This window comes from Lacerta agilis, chromosome 13, assembly GCF_009819535.1.
Source record: "Lacerta agilis isolate rLacAgi1 chromosome 13, rLacAgi1.pri, whole genome shotgun sequence".
In the NCBI taxonomy this organism is placed as follows: domain Eukaryota; kingdom Metazoa; phylum Chordata; class Lepidosauria; order Squamata; family Lacertidae; genus Lacerta; species Lacerta agilis.
Window position 1 is genome coordinate 9,349,891 of NC_046324.1, and position 21,063 is coordinate 9,370,953.

At 41.5% G+C, this 21,063-nt stretch overlaps 1 protein-coding gene across 1 annotated transcript; it reads right to left on the minus strand.

The window, feature by feature from the left end:
- Positions 1 to 1,859: 1,859 nt before the first annotated feature.
- Positions 1,860 to 20,453, minus strand: OAZ2 (ornithine decarboxylase antizyme 2). Its single transcript, XM_033168105.1, is given in 6 exon segments — positions 1,860 to 3,448; positions 5,060 to 5,145; positions 9,102 to 9,277; positions 11,075 to 11,155; positions 11,157 to 11,232; positions 20,267 to 20,453. Coding segments are annotated over 6 exon segments (570 nt in total). The 5' UTR covers positions 20,287 to 20,453; the 3' UTR covers positions 1,860 to 3,317.
- Positions 20,454 to 21,063: the final 610 nt, after the last annotated feature.

Below are 21,063 nucleotides of genomic sequence, written 5' to 3' on the forward strand. Positions count from 1 at the left end.
ACAGATGGAGATTTAAGGAGCAATGCAGGGTACTGACTATTGGATACCTTTTCAGTCACTTTTTTTGATTCCACTAAATTGCCCACACATTACCTACAGTAAGGGGGGGGGACATTTTATATATAAAAAATGCAATCATTTCAAGCTGTGTTCTTTTCAGAGTACATGCAGCCCTAATGAGGGTTCTGTGCTTAGCACACAGTGCTCACAGCTAAGGTGACACTATGCTACTTTTTAAAGGATTCTTAATCGGGTCTTCTGCGATCAAAATGAGGCGGAACGGTGCTAAAACTAATCAGATAGTGCTTTATCAAGATGAAAACTAGTGTTCTGGACAAAGGTGTAGAAGATAAGAGAGCCATCCAATGTCAGCATCCTGGAGGAACCCACCTATGTATTAAACCTCTGTACTGCAAGATGTGTATGATGGTAACAAAATCAAACAGCAAAGGGTAATAAAAGAACAAACTTTTTCAGAGATAAGGTAAGTAATGTTCTTCAGTGATCACTGTTAGGGCCCTGTTTTGCAGTATTTTTATTGCTGACCTAGCGACACAGAGGAATGGGTTGAAGCTTGCAAATGAAAACATAATACAATAGCACCAGTTCAGAGAAAAGTATTTGAAAAATCACACAAGACTATCAGGACAATCTCTCAAACTAGAAAAATATGAAAGGGATTCTCACTAAGTATTTGGTGAGGCAAGCCCTCCCCCTTAGGGGTGGGTATATTTGTTGGAAGAGGAAAATAAAATTTGCTGATTACAACCATAGGATTCAAATAGAGACATGGACCATTTGAAGAGGCAAATTACTTTGGCAAGGGAGGTGAGACAAGTGGAACTTCTCCTTTTGCAAAAGAACCTGGTACATTAAGTAGATTGCTTTTCCAGTGACCTCATCTTTGTAATCAAGCAGCTGCTTGGTTCTAGTGAGGGTTTTGTGTGTGACTTCAATACTTGTACCTGCAGATACTTGCTCATACTGGATACAGTAGAGCTAAGGGATGGGGGAGGAAGTTCAAACTGGATTACATACAGTGTACCACTAACTGGCAAATACTCATTAGCAACAAAGAGGAAGGGGTAATTAACTGGCTGATGTAGCTTGCCAAAAATGACACTAGAGGGTAGCGAGAAAAACTTTCTCATTCACTGGATTTGTTTGTTTTGCTTTTTAAAGATAATCATGTGTATGAACAGAGAAATACTTTAAAGCTGCAAGATCGCTGAGTCACTAGTGTAATATTATTATGAGAAACAAATGCAATTTAGGATCTAGCTGATCACAAATTACTACTAATAGTAGTGCTGGCATTTTTATGTACCAGTTGCAGCAAGGACACGGCATAAAATAAAAAGTGAACAGAAGTAATTTCGAAATGCCAGAAATGCATTTTGGCAGTTCTGACAACCAGAAGCAGGAGGTTCTGGAATAGGGCCTCCAGAGCAAGATGTTTCATAAGGAAACATAATAAATTTCATGTCCTCTAAGGAACCTTACCTTTCCCCATAGTTTTAAGAAATAGGCTGAATGCAAATAAGTCCATGGACCAATTAGTAACTTACTTAAGTTTCCTATGCCCTGTAGTAAGATTCTTCCCCCTACTTACACAATCTTCACCAAGTGCTTATAGTCCCACATAAAGCAAATTACCATCTTTTCTTTTTCGCCAATGAGCATCTGTGTATGAATTACTTCTGAAAAACCAGACCATGGTAGACATTGAGAAAATGTTTACAATGAGTACCTGGACTTTTCTCTAATGCACTGAAAGTACCAATGCTTAGCATTGCAAATTCCTCAGTAGACACCTAATCCCTCTCTTTACTCGTAATACAATGCCAGCATCCATTGGGTGGGAGGAGACAACTTAAGTTTATTCCCATACGTTCCTCTCCAGAACCCCAATTTAATTACTTCCCATTTCAAGCAGTAGCCCCTTACCTAGGTGAGAAACATACTGGCCACTTCTGGGGTAAGACCCCATAGGATTCTGCAGAACTCCACCTATGAAGACTAAATAGATACCTAGCTACAAAAAAAGCATATTGCACATGTATTCCCTCCTAGACTGTCTATATTTTTGCTTTTTTGTAACAGTTGAGTCATCTTAGCAAAAACCAGAATAAGCAAATTTGGATACCATTGTTTCACATTGACATCAGTTAAACAGACAAGGAAAGTGTTTGAATCGTATGTTATAAATGAAGCTTGAAGGAACTGGCTGTTTAAGAAAACATAAGCAGGATAGTCGTCTTCGATTCTACAAAAGAAAGCCATTAAGGGAAGGATGAGATGAAGCTTCAAGCACCAAATAGTTTTCAGAAAAATTTCCTAGTAGTTTATTCAGCATTAAGCACTAATGCATGCAGTAGTGCTTAATTATTAGTGGGAAAGCATAGGATTGCTTTGTTTATAAGCATACTGCAATCCATTCCTAGGTTTCTCAAGAAAGGCTGGCTGCAAGGGCATCAAGTCAGAGCTGCCAGCATAAAATTTTCCCATCACAAGCTGGGGAGGCTAGATTTGAGTACTTGTTGCTTTATCCTCTAATTATAAGTTTCACCCATTTATTCAAAATCTCCACTCAGTTTTATATCCACTTCCACTGCTGAAAAACAGAACTATCACAATTCTGGGAAAGGGGTGCTTATGCAGTTCTTTCTCTAAAAATCAGGGTCAGCTTCGCATGTTTTTTGAATGCCCCTTTTTATTGAAAGCTGTACTAATGCAGTGTTAATACTAACCTAATAAAAAGGCTAGAAAGAGGACAAAGCTTCTCAGGAACCCAGAGTGTTGGTTACTCCAGGGGGTACCACCACCTAGGCTTTGCTAACAGTGTTAATGTTCCTCACATCCCTATGCCCAAAGCATGCCTCCCGCTTAAGTCTGAGTGAACATAAAAGTATACAGTTATTTAAAATGAAAGCCAAATAACCAAATGAACAGAAAAGCCCAACGCTAATTTAACAAGTCAGATCTGTGTCCCTCTTCACCTCTGAGCTCCTTGCCCATTGGGTGGCTGGACAGGATGTCTGTCCACTAGGGCTAACCAGCAGACAACAGAGCTGTATGAAAGGGCTCCATTTACCTTCCATTTACTATTGTGCGATTACATGTGCAGACTTTATATTATTCACTAGGTAACACATTTCAATGGAAAAGTCAACTCAGAAGATATACAGGTCACTCTAACAATAAGAAAAGCAGTTTCAGTCCAGAAGAATTTTCTTTTTCCTTTCCTCCGAAGAGGAGTTTTAGCCCCCTCTCGTCTTTGAAGCATGTTCGGGTCCCACTGAAGTGCTGCACTGGGTCTAATCATCATCAGAAGAGACCTGATCCAGGGGGTATACCATGAACAACACATCTGGTCGTGATGGGACACAGGGATGGCCAGGCCTCACTATTTCAAAGCCCAAAAAACTGAACGTCTTCAGTAACGCAGCTGCAAAGACAAAGATTGGCAACATCAGATGGGGTGGTTGTAAACAAGCTGTGCTCCTAATGCAAAATCCATTACTTTAATTGTATACAGAAGAAACCATTCAACAACAGTCTGTGAAGGCTGAAAAAAGTTTCTTCCCTGGCTCAGAATTGTCTTGTATGTCTTGCCATATTTCATACCCTTTTTCTTGTCCATTCTGTGCTGCAATCCTGTTGGATACTGGTTCATAATACCTGTCATCCTACACAACAACAGTTCAGTCGTATTTCTTACCTCTCCCCCACTCCCGCCAGCCACCAAAAGGAAAACACAATTTTACACTAGAAAGAAGCAACTTGGTTAGGTGGTAAGGATAGCCAAAAGCCAACCATTAATGTCAAGTTCACACAGAATACTCAGCCAGACCTCGGCAAAGTGTGAACATGCAAGTATGCAGATACTCATAATAAAAATCCTAGCCACTGCACTCTTTCCCCTTGCGCTGCATTGTACAGAGCTAAGCCATGGTTTGGCTTAGATCTGGACACAACCTAATAGTTTGCCTGCCCCAGACAAACCATAAGCAGTAAGCCAGGAATGAAGTTTGGCTACAGCTCATGCTTTGTGGGGAGGCAAGCCATAATTCAGATGTAATGCTAAGGCAGACCATGGCTTAGCCCTGGGCTCTGCAAAAGGGACGATCAGGGGGAGGAGTGGCTGGAATTATACTGCAAACCCTAGCACACTCCTGTATTCACACTTAGCTGTGGTTTGGCTTAGTGTATGTATGGATCAGGATCCAATAATTACACTGACGTACAATCCTCTTTTTAAATAGAAAGTCTGATTTTGAAACTGATAATCTAAATACAAACCTGAAAAGACCAGAGTCCTGGAGCCAGATTCTAGACTACCTCTAACAAAAAACTCCTCAGAACAGTTTTAATCAATATGCAATTAAATTCCTTTGCTTCTAGATAAGCTTACTGTGAACAGGTCACTCAATGCACAAAAGAAGCAATTCAGAGGAAAACTGGCACAGAAAGGATTTGCAGTTCCTCTTATGGTACTGCCACTGTTACAACATGTACCTTCAATTAGTAATTATATGCTTTACACTAAATCCCTAAACTTCCTTGATTTAATCTTCTATCTATAGATGTTTAATGCATTTTCTTAAGGTCTGGAAGAGGACAGAGGCATTGAAAGTCCAGTTCATCAACCTCACTTAAACCTGATTTAAGTACTTGGGCATCCAGCCAAATACATCTATTGCACAGACATGCAAAGTTAACAAGAGAAAGTTACTTCCTTTCGCATTTGAACCAAAGAACTGTAGTATTCTGACTGGAAACATATGTAGCAATCTTATAGGAATAAGCCCTATTTTGAGCATTCTGGGTAAGTTGCACTTAGTCCTTCACTATTTTCAGAAATGCAATAACACCTTCAAACGGCCATTCACACTATCCCCAGCAAAGCCCTTTAAAAAAACAACAACCCACAAACATTAGTTTAAAATACACTTGGTACCTACAGAAAAATTAACCCCCAAAAGTAAGGGCTACTTTTGCTACTCTGCAAGCTGCAAGGTTAAGGTTGGTGGGGATAACAAGAGGCTAAACCACTAACCTCTGTCTTCTCTGCTTTTTCGGAAGCAAATAAAGACATAAGTTGCTTTCATTTTTTCTTCAGCAAATTCCAACAGTGCTAATAATCTGCCAGGGGAAAAGGAAAAAAATCACATCATACAGACACAATTTTCCTGGATAATTTGTTAGCTTACTGTAGGGTCTTCAATGTGACTGGCACTCACCCCAACCCACTATTTTGCCAGACTGTCAAGAGAAGACACAAAAGTGCCAAGAAAAGACTATGCTTGGGGGAGGGGTGTTTGTCAAAAGTAGAAATTTAACATGGCTACTAATGAGCATATGCACACAGAAGGAAGGCAAGATGTTACACACAGGTCCCATGAGTTGTAAAAAATATTAAGGGATTAGTAACAATACTATATATAAGTTCCAGAAGGGTATGTTATTGTCACTAAATCCTTCAATTTCCTTGGAAGATCCCAGAGTGATGGTATCTGTTGCACAGGTGGGGATAAGTATGACTAGACTAAGGTCACTTTATTTCAGTAAAGCCAGCACAAAAAACAATTTAAAACCTGCAAGGAAGGGCATAACTTAATGCAAAGATCTAGGAACACCATGCAGATGTACCCATTGTAATTAAATGGCCGGGAAACAAAAAGGTATTTGGACTAGTCACTTAAAACATCATAGCATGGACATCAAGTAAGCAAGACTCTTGGGAGGGCATTCTGTAAATGGGGTACCACTACTGAAAAGACCCCTCTCCCTACTAACCACCTCAAGCTCACCTTTAGACTGGAGCTGCTGTGGGGAAAGGAAATTAAAAAAATAAGGGGAGCAATGAAACCCAACACATTCCAAAATGCTGCAGATTCAGGGGTTGGTCTACTCTGCATAACCCTCATGCCAAATTCTGAAATACTGTACAAGCCAAAGCACAGGGTGACCTCAGCCCTAACCCTCTGCTTAGCCAGGCATTGCTTGCCACTGATTTAGCAAGCTGCAGTTAAAAATCAGGCTTTAATCATTGCTTAAGTGAACAATGGCCACAAGAGTCAAAAGCAGCAGCAAGCAGAGATTAACTTGGAAGGGATTTTGTTAATATGATAATGATCCATTTTAATTATAACCTTCAAGCTGCTTATTTTAGCTGGCTAAAAATAAACAGTTATGCAATTGTACTGAAACCATGCCGACAGTGGAAGTACTGTCAAAAGAGTGGTGGTAAGAGGATGGGCTGAATGGGCTGACGCATTTATAAAAAGGAAATATGAAGGCTAATTTGCCCTTAAAAATTGTGTTGTGTTACTATTTTTGGATATCAAGTTATCCATGTACTAGTAGAGCCCATGTGCAGGAATCCAGGGAATCCAAAGAGGGAAAAGAATGTCTTCCAACACTCAGAGAAATAGGGAGCAATCAGACATATCCCTCCTCCCACAGCACCCAAGTACAAGATAGTGGGGTGCTCATTTCTATACTTGCTTTCCTCAGGCCAGCAAAGGCCAGCAAATCCCTCCCAATTATCACCTTGAGGGATAACTAGTTTCCATTTCAAAGCAACTGGGATGGGAAGGAAATGGGTTCTATAATAACATCTTTGGTGTGCTGTCTGAACACAAATTTCTACCCCTGTTCTCCAAAACAAAGCAAGTCTGAATTTTCCACAGCAACTAGGGGAAGGGACAAACCAGGAAATACTTTCATGAGTTCTTAATCATGTGCTCCCTCTCCTTGAACCTGAATTTCAGTGTCTTAAATCATTATTTCAGTCCACCCAGCAAGCAAAAACTGGGATAGGGCAAAGAAGGAAAACAGATTACCAATTCTGATCTTGCCAACCAAGGGTGGAATCTCAAGTTGGGCAAGCAGACTTCTACTTGCACAATGAGACTTCAATATTCTCTCCTCCCCCCACCTCTATAATGTGCTCAATGTTCCCCTCCACCTCCCGGAGCAAATTTTGTAGAAGGCTACATGGCTAGAATGGGGATAGCTCAGTTAGTGTGTGGTGAAGAGGGTAATGAAATCACACCGCACAAGCAGAAATCTGTTCTCACACTGGGATAGTATTGGATACAACTCAAAAACATGTACTGTCTACAGTATATATCAAAATATGATAAATTCAGCATCTGTCAAAACGGGTAAATTCATTAATCAGCTACCTCAAACTCAAGAAAAACTACTCGAGAAGGTGCTGTCTCTAAATTAATCTCTCTGAGGCAGATAAAAGCAGAATCAGACGTAAATTGGAGGGAGAAAATAGATTTATATATTTCAACATTTAGATCTGGGTTGCTTGATTTTAGAGGACACTATAGATACAGCGTTAGAAACATATGAAAGCTAGGAGCTAAATGGCACCTTAAACCTAGGCTATGGGCGCCACAAGAGAATGTCTAGGCTTGCATTTTTATAACAAGAATACAAAGCTGAAAATGAATGAACTACAGCTAAAATCTTATATTCATTTTTCACTGCCAAAAACAAAGCCATGACTGCCCCCCTAATATTCTTATGAGGGTCCCTTCTCCAGTTGTCAAAGTGGCTGGAAGTTGGGAAGCAGAAAAAGGTCGTCCTTTTGTTCCAGCAGTGGGCAGTTTTAATCTGAAATCTTAGGCGCAGTACTGCTCCCAGAGCACAGAAACTGCTCGTGTTCATGAAATTCCCTGTCACAAAATGCGCCTAGAACACTGGGAGCTTCAAAGGCTGCATAGATATAATGAGTGTAACAGAAACCTGGTGGCAGGGTTTATTCCACCATGCAACTGGACAAATTTTTGTACAGTGTCAAAAATAAATTGTACAGTAAGAAGTTAGTTTTTGCAAATTAAGTATATGGGATTTAATAAGGAACTAAGTCGTTTCTTTAAAAAAATGAGAAAAGATAGAAAATGAAGATGAATACTGGTGTCTTTCAAATCATCAGAACCTTAACAGTGTATTATGGTATATTATAGTAAATAATGAGGCTAACTACTTAACTAGTCAAAGGCATTGATTCATATTCAATTCTACTTAAACAGTATATATGTCATTACATCCCAGCAGAAAACTGCTGTGGTGGTTCCTTTCACATTATGCTAAGCATGTTAAAATTTCATTTGTTTCAAGATGCGGTAGGGGAGGTCAGCTTCAAAGTTATGGTTTGTGGGGGAAGCGAGCCTCAGAACCCAACTATAAGTTAGCTAAGGAAGATAACTTCTCCCCATTCTTTTCAAGGCACCTCTATTTTTCTTGGACTCTTGCTGTCCTTCATTTTCACAAATTTCCTGTCTTTTCTTCTTTCCCTGTTCTTTTTTCCTTCCTTCTTGTCTCTCTCTCTGTTAATTACACTCCCTCTTTCATGTTCTTTTTTTGTTTACAAAAAAGTTGGGGGAGGGCACTGTGCTGGCCACTTGTACAGTTGTGTGGGGGGGGGGGGAGCTTAGAATAAAGCTTTGGGGTGAGCAGTGAGGTAGCCAAGCATGCTGATGATAAAATTTGTTTAAAGTGGTTAAAACAAACAAATTAAAATTGCAACGAGATAGCTCCAAACATTTTTCTCCCATCCGGGTGAATGGACATTAGAATGCCAAATGCAATTTAATGTAAACATGTGTAAAGTGATGCACATAATTCCACCAGTTTTCCTGGATCTCTCTTTCAGCAATTTCACACCAAAGTTCTTTTTTAAATGTTCAGGTGGATAGGAATCAGGCCTGTCCATTTTTTATGTCAACAAGGCCTAGAATTTTGTCTCTTGTCCCCACTTTTTGCCCCAGACTCCTTTCCTGAGAAAGTTAGTTTAAGCAGAGGGATCTGCCTTACATTTTCCACTGTAAAGAAAAATGCAAATAAATTATCCAGCTTCTCTGCAACTCTCCTTTCCCCCCTTCAGCACACCTTTGATTCCTTTGTCTACAAGCACTTTAGTAGAGCATGAGACTCTTAAACTCAGGGTTGTGAGTTCGAGCCCCACATTAGGCAAAAGATTCCGGCATTGCTGTGGGTTGGACTAGATGACCCTTGTGCTCCCTTCCAACTATACAATTATATGATTCTATAATACCATGATAGGCTCAAACTCTTACCCTTCTTTACTCCCATCAGCTAATACACCATCAGGGATTTCCACAAAAAGACTCTGATTGGATAGCACTGCATCCCAGGAGGAGACCTTTACTTCCGTAACTTTGTACTGGAAGTGGACAATGTGTGGTTTCCCATCGTGCACTGGAAGATCTTGGTTAACAGTGAGCTTCTCATCCTTAAAGAGTCACAGAAAAAGATTTAAAAGTGTTAAAAGGAAGTGCCAACAAGAATATTCATTTTTTTTTCATTGCCATGAGGACTAACACCTAAAAATACTCTATTTTTAAAACAACTACTGAATGTCAGTGCTTCTACTTAATTAGAAAGTTTCCTCAGTTACAGCTTAAGTTAATTTTCACAAGGCACTATTATGTTGCTTTCGATGACACAGTACATCATCTCAGAAAACTGGGTCTTTTGATCCCCAAATCAAAGTCCCATCCCCTGGGCAATATTCAGGTGGGTACACCTTAAAAAATAACTTTCTGCCAAGAGAATGATCAAAACCCAAACAAACTTATTTTGCCCTAAATCACTAGAAATTATCCTGCTTCTTCATAAGCATGGGATCTTGTCTTGTTCAAATCAGAAAGCAGGACAGCAGCTATAAAGCAACTATTGTCAACTGTGTGTGTTGTTGATTTTTAAAGAAAAACAGCCAAGCATATTTTTTCTCCATTTCTTGACTGGATACAGAATATGATCCAGCATCTTAAAAGTCGCATTGCATAAGAAGACTAACGAGATCAAGACCAGTCATCCCCGTAAGTTAATAAAATATTAATAAAATAGGTTGGGTTACAAAATTAATTTTTGTATGAGGACTTCAAGTACCATACTGAACAAAATGAGTGTTGTTACTATGCAAGCATCAAATGATGAGCGGTTGTGTCAGAACAAGAGCTAATTGAGTTGTGTAGGGAAGGTAAATATTTCCCTTTGTAAAGACACAAATATAAGGAACCATTTGCAATCAAAGAGCTGCTCAATTCAACATGGGAGGCAGAAAAAAAGAAAAAAGAAATCACACCAGCAGCATATGATAACCAATATTCACAGGCATTAAGAACTAGTAATAGTCAGCCAGTATTCTTTGGTGAGATCAAGAGATGACTATGAATAGGCCTTTTCTACAGCAGAGCTTCAACACTGTAGCTTTCTGTTTAACACTGGTCTACACGGCATGTTTGCAAATATAACTCTTCTACTCCTGGAAAGTAGGAAAAAGCAAAACTTCAGAGACCAGATGGCAAAGGCTTGAGATTTGCTAGTCACAGATTTATCAGGATCCACAGTACAAAATGAGAATGGTGAACAGCTTTCAACCAGTCAGAATCAGCTGTGGCTACTGGCCTCTTCAGATTGATCTATAGATGGTTCTGCAGCTGCCCAACTCTTTCCAGTTTCTAATCTGAATACTGAAAAGAAATTCATTTGCCTCTTTATTGCTTTTTCATGGCAATAAAACATTCAGAAACCCGTTCTATGAGTCAATACACTAGCTTTGTAAGTGTTATGGAAACACAACTCTGGGGAGAAGAGCAGTTGGGTAATTATTTAGAGCAACCCAGAGGGAGAATTGAAACCTAGTGTTGTTTTCTCCATTATACACACTCCAAATTGGTATTGGCTTGGTGCAGACTGCCATTGCGCTATGCTTCCTAATTGTATTATAAAAAGCAAGCACTCGGGGTGCTCAGAAAGGGTACCCAAAGTCCATTATTTGAAGAAATAGCCCAGACTATTGGATAAAAAAGGAATACTGTACTGGAAGTAAATGCTTGACCTATTCTGTTTGGAGAGCTTTGAATTAAAGAATATCCATTGCATTCTTTGATGTGTGTATTCTTGAACATAAGTACATTCCCTCAAACAAGGCTTACTTAACAACATCCAAAGACATCATCCCAACCACACAAAAAAGCAACATCATACAAAGGCAATCAGTCTCTAGACATTAAACTAGGCTCACCTTATATATCAAAGCTGAGAGAGAAGGATCCCTGCCAACCCCTCGCCCACCGGGGATCTTCGACAGTGGGTGAGGGGCATCAGGAGCACCACAGAGGCCCTGGGACAATGTGCCTGCAGCACTGTAGTTGGGGGCAGTTACTCAAAGGCAAAATACTACTGGAAGAGAGAAAAAAAGGACAAGGTTAGATTTGCAAGGCTGGACAGGATTCAGCTGAGACTCCAAGCATGTCAGCTTGCTGCCATAGGCTGGGCCCAATGCATTCTGCAGGGCCGGCTGGGCTGCCCATGAAGTGAGGTGAGGCTGTTGCCTCAGGCGGGGGCTGCTGCAGCTGCACCCTGCTGCTGCACTCTCCCTGCTGCGCTCCGACTGCTGCTGTGGTTGCAACCTGGCTGCCAGACCTGCAGGGCACAGCAGCAGCAGGAAGGGTGAAGGACCAGACGTGCAGGGTAGGGGGCAGTGGTGGCAGGGTGTTTTTCCTCAAGCAGCAAAAACGTCCCAGGCCAGCCCTGGCATTCTGGGTAGGCAGCTCTTAAACAAGTGGCAGAGAAAATGATTCCTACTGAACAGGGAGTGTGAATAGTAAACCCTTCTATTGGCAGAAGTCCCAGATGACTAAAAACACATGATCAGATGAGCATACGTTTTTCAATAAACAACTAGAAATAGAGCGACAAGATTCCTGAAGTAGCGGGGTTAGGTTTCATGTTTTCAGAAAGGGAAAGAGAAGAGCGCTGGTATTTCAAACCTTGTAACACATTATTCTAAAATTAGTGCAATGCCGCCACTCACAAGTGATCTTATCTGATGTAATAATAATAGATGTGGTCCCTTTTGTTACATGAAGGCATGAAAACAAAGGGGAGGGGAAGCATGCCAGTGCAATTTCAGATGTTAGAAATTATTCCAGGATACTGCAGGTGCCTCAGATGTGGGGACTGCCTGAATCTCCTGAAATAGGTTCACCTTAAAAAAAAAGTCTACCCAAGAGAGCTGAGTCAAATTATTCAAACTTATTTTCTGGCCAAATGTAGCTCTTCATTGGGAAAAATCAAGACAAGTGTTGCTCACTTATCTCTCTGAAGGTTTCTTTTTGCCTAGCACACATTGAATAAATTTGTCTCTGTACCCTCCTACAGGTTTTTTATTCTTACAATGTCTGAAGCAGCTCTGAAATTAGGAGTTTTCTGTCTTCACTTTAATAAAACATGAACAGCCCACTTCCCATTTGCAATTTTGACGTGGTGAAGATACCAGAATAATACAATTAGTATTTCTTTCTAATCAGTTCCTAGTTCCTGTAGATATTGCACAACAGCAAATGCTTAAGTGTTCCACCTGCTCTTTTACCACTGTACTCAAACAAAGCAGCGCAAGATTACCATTTAATCATTTTGGTATGCTGGGCCCTGACATAATGCTAGGTGACAATACTAACAATGCACAGCCAGTAAGAAAATATGCTCAAGCTGAAACAACTATTGCATTTCTTGTTCTATCAGATATTTAATGATGCCAAATATCATGGCCCACTTTCTGCCCCATCCCATTTGGGGAGTGGGGTGGTGTTTGTCCCAATGTCTTGACACAGGGAGACTGAAGTGAGAGGCCTGTGTTCATGGGTTCCATTTGCAGAAGCACATCAGTGGACACCTTGTGCGGGTTGCTGAGAGCTGTCTATTCCTGCCACATGTGTACATGCATGTTGCATGTCATATGGGGCTCTTCACAATGACAATGTTGTACTTGCATTTGACCTTTGTGTTTTTCAATTATGGCCTTGCACAGTGCAACAAAGGGGAACCTTGACCCTGGCACTGAGGTAATACTGCCAATCAATGCTGCCCCTTCCATAGCACACCAACTCATTTGGCACTACATAATATCTATACAGGTAATTATTATTATTATTATTATTATTATTATTATTATTATTATTATTATTATTATTATTTGTACCCCAGCCACTCTGGGCGGCTTCCAACAAAAATCAGATACAGAAATATCACACATTAAAAACTTCCCTAAATAGGGCTGCATTCAGGTATTTTCTGAATGTCAGATGGTTGTTTATCTCCTTGACCTGTGAGGTATGGCTGAATAGCAGCAATCCTCTGCACTCATACAGAGGGCAGTCCTTCCAACTAGTGCAAGGCCATTTAGCATCCTATATATCCCAGATACTTCTGTACTAAATAGAATTAGGGCCTTTCCAGCACATGCTTTAACTGCTTCCATACATTATATCTTTTTTTTTTACAAGACACCTGTAATTTATGCCAATTGTTTATCACCATCATTTTATAGAACACTTGTTATAACACAGAGACAGAACAATTCTTTGCTCCCAGGATGGGCAAAACAACCCCCCATTAAAGGAACACGAGCCAACATACTAAGTGGTTTACTGAAGGCAATGTTGCAAATTTGCTACCGAGGAACTTGCAGGCTCAGAGATCATGCTTCTGACCACTGAAATAGGAATTACTTAAAGAGTCTGAAGGCACCTGCCATACTATGCTGTATTTCCTAGAATGTTTGCGAAAAACAGGCAGCTTTTCAATCTTTCACTCTGTTCTGTAGTAAGAATGAATACTTTCTATCTGAAAACTTCCCAAACCAGTTCCCACATGCCAATGTCAAAGAGAGCTGCACATACTTTATAGCACTGAGCAGAGCTCAGACTCAACAAGTTTCAGCTAGAAAATGCAGTCCTCACACGCCAGCTATACTAATTTCCAATACTGGAGCCCCAAGCTAACATACCCTGAACAACAACTAATTAACTTTACTGAAGCCAAGTTAAATTGACTGTATGCCCAACTTGAAAAGCAAATTGCTTGTACAGAACAAACAAGCATTCTTACAGAAGTTAATTCTGCCCATGAAGACTGAACCAAAGCAGCTGTATTGAAAGTGTCAGCAACTGAACTTGTATACATTAACTCGGTCTGTCTTCATCACCCATATACACTGCAACAATTAACTGACAAGCAGCTCTTCTTTTGTGCTGGTGTCTGGTAGAGACTGGTGAGGAAAAACACTTGACTGTGCATCTCTTCCCATCCCCCTTTGGCCTCCTAATATGGCTGCCAGATGTGCTTGTTTTCACCAGTCAACAATACAGCATTATTGCTGCTGGAGGAAGCTTGAATAATCTAGTGAAGTGGTGAAAATCAAGATTTGTTTTCCCATAAAAAGCAGTTTATTCTTGAAGTGCAAGGCCATATAAAGAACCTTGGAGAGATGGATTCATCACATCTCTGACTAAAAGATGTGCATGCCTACACAGGCACATATGCCTATATTGAGGTTCCTGCAGCCCAACGAAGAGCAATTCTGCACCAAACAGTAGCTGTACGCATTATGCAAATAAGTACAGTACATCTGCATATTTTGTGGAATAGTCTTGCTTCTGCCAGCCATGGGGGCAGCTATGCAGAACAACGAAGCCCCACCCCCTGACTAATGGGAATCTTGCTCAGCCCTCTCTGGCTTCAAAGTGTTCAGGCAAGGCCCATAAACTTTCAAGCTCACCTCCACAAGAAATAAAAACTTTTTAAAAGGAAAGCTGAAATTTTCAGAATACTACATGTTTTGTTCAGTGATGGTTTCTGTGCTTTTACAATGTAACATTCACAGAACCCTGAGCTTCTTCAATAGAAGGCATATATACCACCATTGTTGTGAACCTGTACTGAAGTACCACCTAATCTGTGGTATGCATTGCTTACTAGTACGCCTTCATATCTTTAGTCCAAAAAGTCAAACTTCATAGCACTTACACTGCATGCTCACCATTAGAAAAGCACAAGAAACATCTATCTCACAAGCAGAAATAAAGGAATCAGAACTTAAATCACCCTAAGGATAGAGATGGAGTTACAGGGTGTGTTATCAAGCCATCATTGTCCATGGTGGGTGTACATTTCCCCATTTTAAGGGGGGCATTATAGTATTTCAAAACAAAAATCTGCTAAATAAGTTTGGCCAAAAAAATAACAAAATCAATCACATAATCTTCAATTCTCTGAAAAAATGTAATGTATGGCTACAGCCTAAATAATAAGACATACTGTGTTGATCTGCCATTAATTTAACAAATTTCATGCATCACAAGGGTATGATCAGCCTACCCTAGTCAACCTCCAATCACTCTTATTGGGATACTGGAATCAGAATTACAGGGGAAAACACTGTAGACATTATATTCATGCCTTTGAAAAAGGTCTATATTCTGAAACAATCAAGATGAGAAAACAATCTGTATACGACACACTTGGGTATTTGATTGCATAGATTCATCCCAACTGCCAATTAATGTCATCTGATATATTCACTCAGTTATGAGGATAGACAAAAATGTCAAGTATTGCTTCTCCAAAGAAGGGCTTTCATATCATAAAACAAGAGGGAGAAATTCCAAGGCTCCTGTGAAAAAAGCAAAGCTGAAATAACTGGGTCAGTAACAAGTGGTAAAATTAAAAGACTGACCACAGATTATGTACATCATATCAACTGGAAACCACCAAATGATGGAAAACAGCATACAACAGAAATTGTAAATGGCATGGACAAAGAAGCCCGTGTGCATGAGCAAACAGAAGGTTCACTGGAACTCCATCCCTTGTTTCAAATACCGGTAGTACTACCTAGTGTTCAGAAACTCATTCTGAGATGCAACACCACACGCAAGAGTTAACCACAGAAACAACTTAATTACCAAAATGGCAATAGTATGTAAACAAAAAAATCAACCAATCTATCAGCTAATCAAGACATAGGAATCTAACTAGAGAGGATAAAGCCCTATCCAAAGTAATATTGATTCTATTTTATCCACAATAGTATAAACTGCATTCTAAATAGCAGACAATCTAACCAAGTAATACAACAATACCCATCCAGTTGTAGGCTACATCTAGGAGAGTGCATGTGAACCCCCCGCCGAGTAGCCCATAGCCCTTATCACTGCTAAGTAGAGAAATTGTTTTCCATATACCACACAAAGAATGTAAGTAGACAAGTGGACTTGTACCACTGGGGATTAATTTTTAAGGCTGTTTCAATGTTCTTATGAGGAGCTCTTCTACACACTAATGTAAATACTGTAATCACTATTAGGCTGTAGCAGAAAAAGAACTTTTGAGACTTTTGTTAACACTAAAAAAAAAAAGTGCTACTCCCAGAATGAAAGAAAGAGGAAAGGCCCAGGAAACTGATAAAACACTGTAAAAGACAGTGAAATTGAGACACATATACCAGAATGCCACTGAGTTAACTGTGGGGACTTTCATTATGGAATGACCTATCATGACTGGGATAGTTTAAGTAAACAAGAGTTGCAATTGTGAGCTTCACAAATATCCTATTTGTGCACTCTATGAATGTTACAGAGTACCAATTATACAATTTTGCTTGCATACAAGTATCAAACCTGGAGCACACAAATGGTGAGAATTAGAATCATAGTCAGAAGAGACAATACATGTCACCAAAATCCAACCCTCAGCTGATACAAGTAATCTGCTGTTACAGCATTCCTCATAAGCAGCCATCCAACCTCTGCTTAGAATCCTCTAACAAAGACAAATCCATCACCTTCCACCATAATTTGTTCAACTGTTGAAAAGGAGTTCTCTCTGATGTTCCCTTTCCTTGCAAATTGGAACCTGTTAGTTCAGGTGGTGCAAATTTGCCCTATGATAACAGAAATAATGGGGAAACTCAGACCAAGGGGCTCAAAACAGCCCTCCAGGTCTTTTTATTTGGGTCCTCAAGATTCTTCTCAAGCCACATACCCTCTTCCTACATATTCATTCAGTCCTAGCCTATTTCCTCCTTGAGTGTTGTAACCTGTCTAGGTGTTCTTTAACTGTGATTATGTCCGCCTAGAAAAATGATATCAGAATAGGCCCCTTGTGCTGAAAAAGATTCACCACCCCTGATCTATGTGAGAGCCCTTCAATAGTCTCTTCTCCAGACTAAGTATACCCTGTGTGCAATCCACCCACAGAGCTGACTCTGTATTTTTCTACATCTACAGATACATCTTTTCAATAAGATACATACAAGGGTACAAGCAAAAGCAGTATTTACCATAACTGGAAATAGAACACTAGGTTCGTCAGCCAGCCAAAATTTCAAAAGAAAAAACTAGCTGTACTGCCAGGTAAAAATGCATTCTAGAATGCAGAAATGTTTTGACATACTAAACTTGATGTTTTTACAACAAACATATTATTTAAAATAGCAAGTTTAAAATTAATTTTAAACTGCTTTAATGCATTATTTCATGATGCTGTAATCTGCCCTGGGACCTTCTGGTGAAGAGCAGGTAATAAATCAGACGACAACAACAACAACAACAACAAAAACAACAGGATCCTACACTTTGAAGCGAGAGTGTGACATACAAGGCAGATTGTTCATAAACTCCAGTGTATGTTAAAGAGGATCACTACCACACACAACTATTGCTGACCTAATTTCTAGACCTTTGAATGGATAGAATTACTTAACCATTTACATAACACAAGAGGCCTTAAGTAGATTTTTAAAAACATCCTGATGAGTCTCTTATGTTCTTCTTACTCAAATTTAACAACACATGAAAGCCCCTTATTCCACTTTGCTGTATTGTATATTCTGAATAATGGAGAGTAAAATAACTTTAAGATTGGATTTGTGCTTCTTTGGAAGTTCAGCTGCATGTATGTCTTGGACAAAACTAAGAACTCCTTCCTTTGAACAGCTGTAAACAAAGGGCCTTCCTGTTTTGCAAAGCATTGAGTTTTTCCAGACATGCATGTAAGCACTTGCCAGCTCAAGTGACAATCTGACTTCAAACTTTTAACTATCCAATTTCAAATTAGAAACAAACATTTTATGTTGCAGAAAAGAAGCTGCATGCCTGAGAAGGCTGTTCCCAAAAGCATTTTAAGGAGCCTCCTTTCTGTTTTAAAATCCGGGCTCTGCTGCCAGGTGGACTATTCATACATTGGCCTTCCCAAAGAAAGATTTGCCTCTTTGAGACACCTGAAGGCATTTTTGACTTTCAATTACCGGTACTTTCCAGTCTACGTGTGTGCAAGTGCACATACATACACAGATGAATCCAGAGCTTTTTCAAATAGCCACTCTTGGGGAATATACATGGTATATAAGAGCTAGCAAATATATGTAGCATATCTGGCAAATATCTGTAGGTTTCTGTCTTCTGTAAATAGTTATTTATCAAAATAGAGAGTATGAGTGGCTGTTCTGCAGTTTGGAGCAAGGCTAATAGCTAGATGGAGGCCAGTATGATGTGGACATGGCAGAGGCCAACATTGAAGCTCAGAGCACCATGAGGAAGTCTGTCTCAGCCTAAACTTCCACAAAACAGTCACACAAGTAATTGTAAAAGTGCTTAGTAAATATTCTGCTTAATCGGTGCAGAATACCTCATCTCCAAAGGAAACCGTCCTCCTACATTTGGCATTTCAGTTATAGCTGCCATCTACAAACCCCAGTATTTCAGTAGAAATTGGTCATCTGACAATGCTCCTAATATGCTACAGAGGTTGAGAGCTGAACAGACTTTATTTTTCCAGTCCAGGTGATAATTCTCCTGTATTTTTCTCCTTAGGAGACTTCCTTCAGGCACCTTCACTCAACTCACTTTTGGAAGGTTTGTGCCTACATCTAATTGCAATTTGATTATTGACCAATCACCACAAGCAAAATGTGGGGTTCAGGGTGAAAACTATCACAAGACCCGGAGAAGAACTGCCTACTCTAGCTGTTTGTTAAGAGTCTGTCTTCACCCTCCTAGTGCCAAAGGCTGCAGTTATTACCGGCCTTGCTATAGCTATCCAGTTTTGGGGTAATTCTGTGTTTCCACAGTAGTAAACATTATTTAGGCATACCTTAGGGACACTGGTTATTCATCAGCCCAAGATACCTAACTATTCAATTACAGAACCAGACCAAACCACAATCCCTGGAGTGTGTGTCCACCTAACTCATTTGTGCATCCACCTTTCTGAAACACACCGAGCATCCATGAATAACACAACTAAGCACCCTTAAGCTATTTGGTGTTCTTACAGCCATTTTGAATGCAATGTGATGTGCTGTCACAAACCTTCTCAAAGTGTTCTGACCAATGGTGCACCAAACCATTATCTGAGTTTCTGGTGCAAGACTTCTATATTCACTATACCTGTTGCCTGTACCATTTCCTTATCAATTTCCCTCCTATTGATTTCGGACTTATTCCTCCTAGTCTGCACAGAATTGCAAGTGGCTCTAACTTATTAACCCCGGATTTGATTCTTTGTTAACATACTATGAGTGCACCCAGTTAACAGTCTGGGAACACCTGATGCTTAAGTGAAACTAAGCATCAATTCCTGGATGGGGGGGCTGTAAGGGAGTCCCCACAGAGGTAACTGTGTTATGCCATTTTAAAATGCAGTGTCACCCCATGGATTGGGGATTGGAGAGAGTCAGGATCTTAGCTTCAAGGGGGCACGGGGGGGGGGGTCAAAGAGTGGTTACATCCTCCTAGGATTTAACAGTGGATTGTGGGGACGGGGGACGGGGGACGGGATGGTAGTGGAACAAAGCTGCCTCTACCCATTCACCAGAGGCTGAAAAGGGGGGAGCGAAGACGAAGAAGAAAAACCTCTCTTCGAAAACAAAGTCCTGCGATTGCGGTGACAATAAAACACCCGCCACTCCTTCGCCCGGCACTTCTGGTCAGTTCTGGGGTAGACGTGCAAATCCGCAGCAGGCGCCCCCCACCCTCCCTCGGTCCACTGCCGTCCCCCACCCCCACCAGCCCCTTTTACACGAGCGCGTGCAAAGCGCCCCGCGCTGCAACCAGCTCTCCCCACCAGCGCGGGCGCGCGCCCACAAAAAAAAAAACAAGCCCCGCCGCCCCCTCCCCACACGCATTTCTTTCTCTGGCAACTCCACCCCCCTACCCCCTCCATTTTGTATCATCCGGGTCTATTCTGGGGTTACTGAGGGTAGGCCGCTTCCAAAGGCAGGCCACGATCCTGAAGGGCGGCGGCGGCGGCGGCGGCAGCAGAACGGTGAGGAGAGGAGATGCGGGGCGAGGTCCCCCCCTCCCCGTCCGCCGCTTCCTTCGGGGTCCCTGAGGCGACGTAGGCCGAAGCCTCCCCTCCTCCGCCCCCTCAGTACCTGTCCTGGGTGTTTATCATCCTCGGGGCTCGGCAGGGCGGAGGCGGGGGGGAGGTCGGGAGGAGGCGCTCGCTTTCGGGCCTCACAGCAGCTCCTCCCTTCGCGAGCGCCCAGCTCCGACTGACGGACTGGCAAACCAGGAGCGCGAGCCGCCGCCGCCGCCTATGATGCCTCCGCCCGCCCCGTTACTCATCTGCATAGCCACGCCCCTCCGCCAGGCTGCCTGGGTAACAGGCCGCTCGAAACAAAGGCGCGCGCGCGTGGCGGAGGTGGGGAGGAGGGCTGCGGAAGGGCGGCCGCGCGTACTGCGCAGGCGCGAAAGAAGTTGACAGGCGGCACGTGGACTGCTACGTGGGCTTTTTTTCAGCGAGGGGTTGGTAGAGGTGCGTTGTCGCCTGCGCGCGCCTGTTTACGATCTACACAGCTTCGGCTCGAACGATGCGCGCGACTTACCTGTTGCTTTGCAATAATGCCACCTATTCTTATTGCTGCTAATGCTGCAATAAGTCGCGTTCCCAGGTTCTTTAGCTCGAGAACTCGCCTCTGAACGAATAAGCGCAGGGTTCAGGCACGTGTCGCTGCGCACGCAGAGCCCACATGGCCCATTGAGTTCAATAGAACCCAAGTACTCGGACATACTGTAGGTGGCTGGGTGGCCACGCGTTGTACTTTTTAGAGGGCAATCCCCTATTTGAGGGCGTCCCCTGTTTTAAAGGCTGTCTGCTCAAAGTCCTTTTAAAAAAAATGAAGGGAGAGCAGGACGGGCCTTGGAGTTGCCCACCAGCAGCACCTTTGAC